This window comes from Myxocyprinus asiaticus, chromosome 40 (assembly GCF_019703515.2).
Source record: "Myxocyprinus asiaticus isolate MX2 ecotype Aquarium Trade chromosome 40, UBuf_Myxa_2, whole genome shotgun sequence".
Taxonomy (NCBI): Eukaryota; Metazoa; Chordata; class Actinopteri; order Cypriniformes; family Catostomidae; genus Myxocyprinus; species Myxocyprinus asiaticus.
In genome coordinates, this window is record NC_059383.1 from 23,920,515 (window position 1) to 23,924,656 (window position 4,142).

At 35.2% G+C, this 4,142-nt stretch overlaps 1 protein-coding gene across 1 annotated transcript; it reads right to left on the reverse strand.

The window, feature by feature from the left end:
* Nucleotides 1–1,353: 1,353 nt before the first annotated feature.
* On the reverse strand, nucleotides 1,354–2,295 carry LOC127430916 (olfactory receptor 1L3-like). The gene is made up of 2 exons (XM_051681058.1): nucleotides 1,944–2,295; nucleotides 1,354–1,814 (listed from the first exon to the last, which is right to left on the reverse strand). Exons 1-2 carry the CDS (start codon nucleotides 2,293–2,295, stop codon nucleotides 1,354–1,356), a joined length of 813 nt encoding a protein of 270 aa, XP_051537018.1.
* Nucleotides 2,296–4,142: the final 1,847 nt, after the last annotated feature.

Sequence of the window (4,142 nt, forward strand, 5' to 3'; positions counted from 1 at the left end):
CAGAATAAACCTGATTTACCCCTTGCAGCTCTGATGTAATCGGCTCAGGCTCAGTTCGCTCTGCCGCGATTGCGTCCGACTCTGTATTGTTTAGCATAGGTTGATTTGTCGCGGATGGAACAGTTGCATCATTTATAATATCCTCTGTTGCTGGTTTTTCTCTTTTATCAGGGCAATCACGCACTAGATGTCCCATTTTATTGCAACCAAAACATTTCATTTTCCCTGTTGTCGTAAAAACAACATAGTTGAAGTCATCGATATGAAATTTGAACGTAATGTCTAGCTCAGCGTTGTCTTTCACAATCATGTTGGCAAATCTCCTAAAAGAAACTACGTGTATTAACAAAGGAGATCTGCTACCAATCTGTTTTTTTAATTGGAGACACTAACATGCCGTAACAGGAAAGAGATTGTGTTAATAACTGGTCACTGATAAATGGTGGAACATTAGACAATGTCACTTTTTTGGATGGCACTGATAAAGGAAGAACAGGTGTAAACAAACCATCAATGATGGTCCCTCGCTCAACTAGCTCATTTGCTTTGTCTATGTTACTTAGACATATGACATTAGCATTATTCATTTTTTGAAGCTGACAAAATGCACTCATGGCCCACAGCTTCTCCTATAGCCAAACAACAATCCTCTACACTCACCGCAGACACCACTTTCGCTGCATGACGCCGCGTGAGTGTACTCAAAACCTTTGAATCCGGGGCTGCCATGTCTACCCAAATATAGGTAGCACATGAACAAAATGAAAAAGAAACTATTCCTAGTAACTAAAACAAGACAAACAAGAAAAAGAAAAGAAGAAAAGATAGAAAAAATTTGAGGGTGAAAATACTATTTCTAGGCACAGCAGCCACGAAATTACACTCACACTCAATCAAAATGCTCAAAACTCACCACACGTTCTCCACACTCGTTCGGCAAACGCTCACGCATGCGCACGAGAGAGAGAGAGAGAGAGAGAGAGAGAGAGAGAGAGAGAGAGAGAGAGAGAGAGAGAGAGAGAGAGAGAGGCGATTAAGCTGTGTGATTATGTAGTACTCCTGAAAAAGGAGAATATTAAGAGAGGGAACACACAGATGCAGTGCTTCATCAGTGGTGCTTTAACTTGAATTCATTTCTTAATACATATAAACATTAGCATGTCACAGTAACATGACCAAATATTAATAACAAATTACATAAATTTAACATGTGTGTAAACTCTGACACTGTATACAAATGTGAAAACTCTTTCCATCAAATGTGAAATGTTGGGGTTATTAGTATATATTTTAGCATTCCACTGTACTGTCATTACAGAGATTCTTTCTTTCATAAATGTAAGTGAACAGAAATCACTTAGAATTAACTTTATTTCTATTAAATAGTTGAAAAATCCTCTGCCTAATTTCTTTGGCTTGCAGACCATATATTATGGGATTCAAGCATGGAGGTACAACATGGAATAATATAGTAGATAGTTTCCGACTATCAGATAATTCAGGGAAACGATGGAGAAAAATGGTTGTGAATCCAGAGACCATCATGATTACATAACAAGCTAAGTGAGTACTGCAGGTTTTTATGGCCTTGCTGTTTGTGGCTTTATTTTTGCTTTTAAAGCATACAATTGCAATCCTGAGATATGTTGTTGCCACACTCCCCAATGAGGAAGTGAGTAAAACTATAGTAAAAGTTAATCCATAAACATTATTAATAACCACATTTTCACAAGAAAGTTTAAACAGTGAAGCATTGTCACAAAAGGGATTTTGAATCACATATCTGCAGTGAGACAGACGCACAGTAAGGCCAAGCATAATTCCCACCAGAACAATTGCAACACCCCAGGCTGCTGCTGACAATTTAACCACCATAGAATGGGTCATTATAGATGGATATCGCAATGGATTACATATAGCCACATATCTATCAAAGGCCATGATCATCAGCACAGTGTGGGATGTTGTTCCATACAAATGTGCAAAGAAAATTTGAATAACACACTCCACATATGTGATGTAGCGCTCAGAGGGTTCCATAAAAATATACTTCAACAAGCGTGGAACAATAATATTTGTGCCAAGTACATCACTCAGTGGCAGGTTGCAGTAAAGAATATGCATGGGCTGGTGTAAACTTTTTTCTGCTGAGATCTGAATCAAAATCCCAATGTTAGCTACCATTATAAATATGTAAGCAATCAAAAGAAGGATGAATGCAAGATGGCTGGACTGAGGTGTAACTTTCAGTCCCTCCACTAAGAGTATGTTGTATCTGAATGTCAGGTTGTCCATCTGTGGCCCTAAACAAATCATACAGATAAAGTGAGACCAGGATTAACATTTGCTTTACAGTGACTGCATATAATCTCTAGGCATTTCTCAACATTACACAAGAGCAGAAGTAAAATGTATTTTCAGGCATTATTTCTTGAGAGTAGCAAGCTGAATATGTTCTTCATTTACAGTTCTTATTCTGTAATTCTGTGCATATGATTTGTTATTTTATTTTCATTTCTTGCTTTCAATTTGATCACCTACTGTTGGTGTCATTTTATATAATAACATATTCTATAAAAATCAAGTACTGGACAAATTGGATCAAAGTACATTTATGTAAAAAATGGTAGTTGTTGATAATAAAACATAAAATGACTCCTGAAATACTAAATACTTACCAAGGAGTTGAAGGTGTCAAGTCACTTAATATATAATGGCACACTGTTGCATCGTCTTCTACACAGTGTTACTTCGTAATTTTAAGATTCAAGAGCACAACCTTCTTGTCTTATCCATTTTATATGTGCATCACAACAACTTCTATTGTGTCATCGTGCTCCATGCATAAAAAAAAAAAAAAAAAAAAAAAAAAAAAAGGACAGTTCTATTTGTAGTGATTGGTGGACTGCTGATTATTATTTTTCTTGCTTAGGGTCACACAAATGAAAATTACTGGTGGTGCTGTAATCCTTGTCATGATCAAAAATGTTCTTTTAAGTGTTTTTGGTGGCATCTTTTTTTGTGGCAAAATTGTTCTAAAGATTTGTAAATTATTCTCAGACAGATTGTTAGCCAGTGTTATGACTTTAATCTTGTATAAAATATACCCCTCTTAAAGGGATAGTTCACCCACAAATCAAAATGTTTACTTACCCTCTTATTGTTCCAAACCCCTTTGACTCTCTCTTTTCCATGGAACACAATGAGAGATGTTACGCAGAATGTTACTCACAGTCACCATTCACTTTCATTATATGGAAAACAAGATACAATGAAAGAGAATGGTGACTGAGGCAAATATAGCGCATAGCAAGTTTTGTTTTTTGTTTTTTTTGTAAATGCAAATTTTTTTTTTTTTTTTTTTTTTGTAAACTTGAATATGATCATACTGTAACAAAAGTCTCAAAAGATTGAATATTTTTGCACCCAAGTGCAAAATTTCAGGTGAAAATAAATAAATAATAATATTCCCAGATGTCAGCTAACAGGAATTCCAGCAATGTCAACAAATGAGAAAAATAAACTGCAATCAAGAAAACCAAATTCACCAAGACACTCTGGTAATTAGAGGTGTGCAGCGAAGTACCTGTGTTGCTATGGCTAAATGATCTGTATTCAGATATAATAATAATAATATTAGCAATTATTGTTATTATATTTAGGCTAATTTTATTATTTTATTTTTCTTACCAGATAACGCTGAATGTGTTTCAACTGCGGATTGTTCTTCCTCATCATCTACTATATATTGTCAAACAAACAAACAAAGCAACAAAAAATAAAATAAATAAATATTGCTACAATACTGAATTTTATTGTGGACTATTGTATTATGAGGATTAGATTTGTTTTAGCCTGTGCAATAGTAAATAATGTTTATTTTTTCCCCTTAATACAAATCTGGTGAAGTCCTGTCATCTCATTTTCTGTGGTACTGTAGCCTAGTAGTAACTTGCAACTCGTAGTGATAACAAATGTTTGGAACCCGTGAACCGTTTTTGAGCTCAGCTCTTGAACACGGAAGAGCACATCACCCATTCACTCTGAAGTGCACACAAACCATGTACGCTATTAATTTCATTCGCAGCCTTTTGTGGCTTAATAATCACATATGACCATATTACTATTTTGACTGTTAAGAT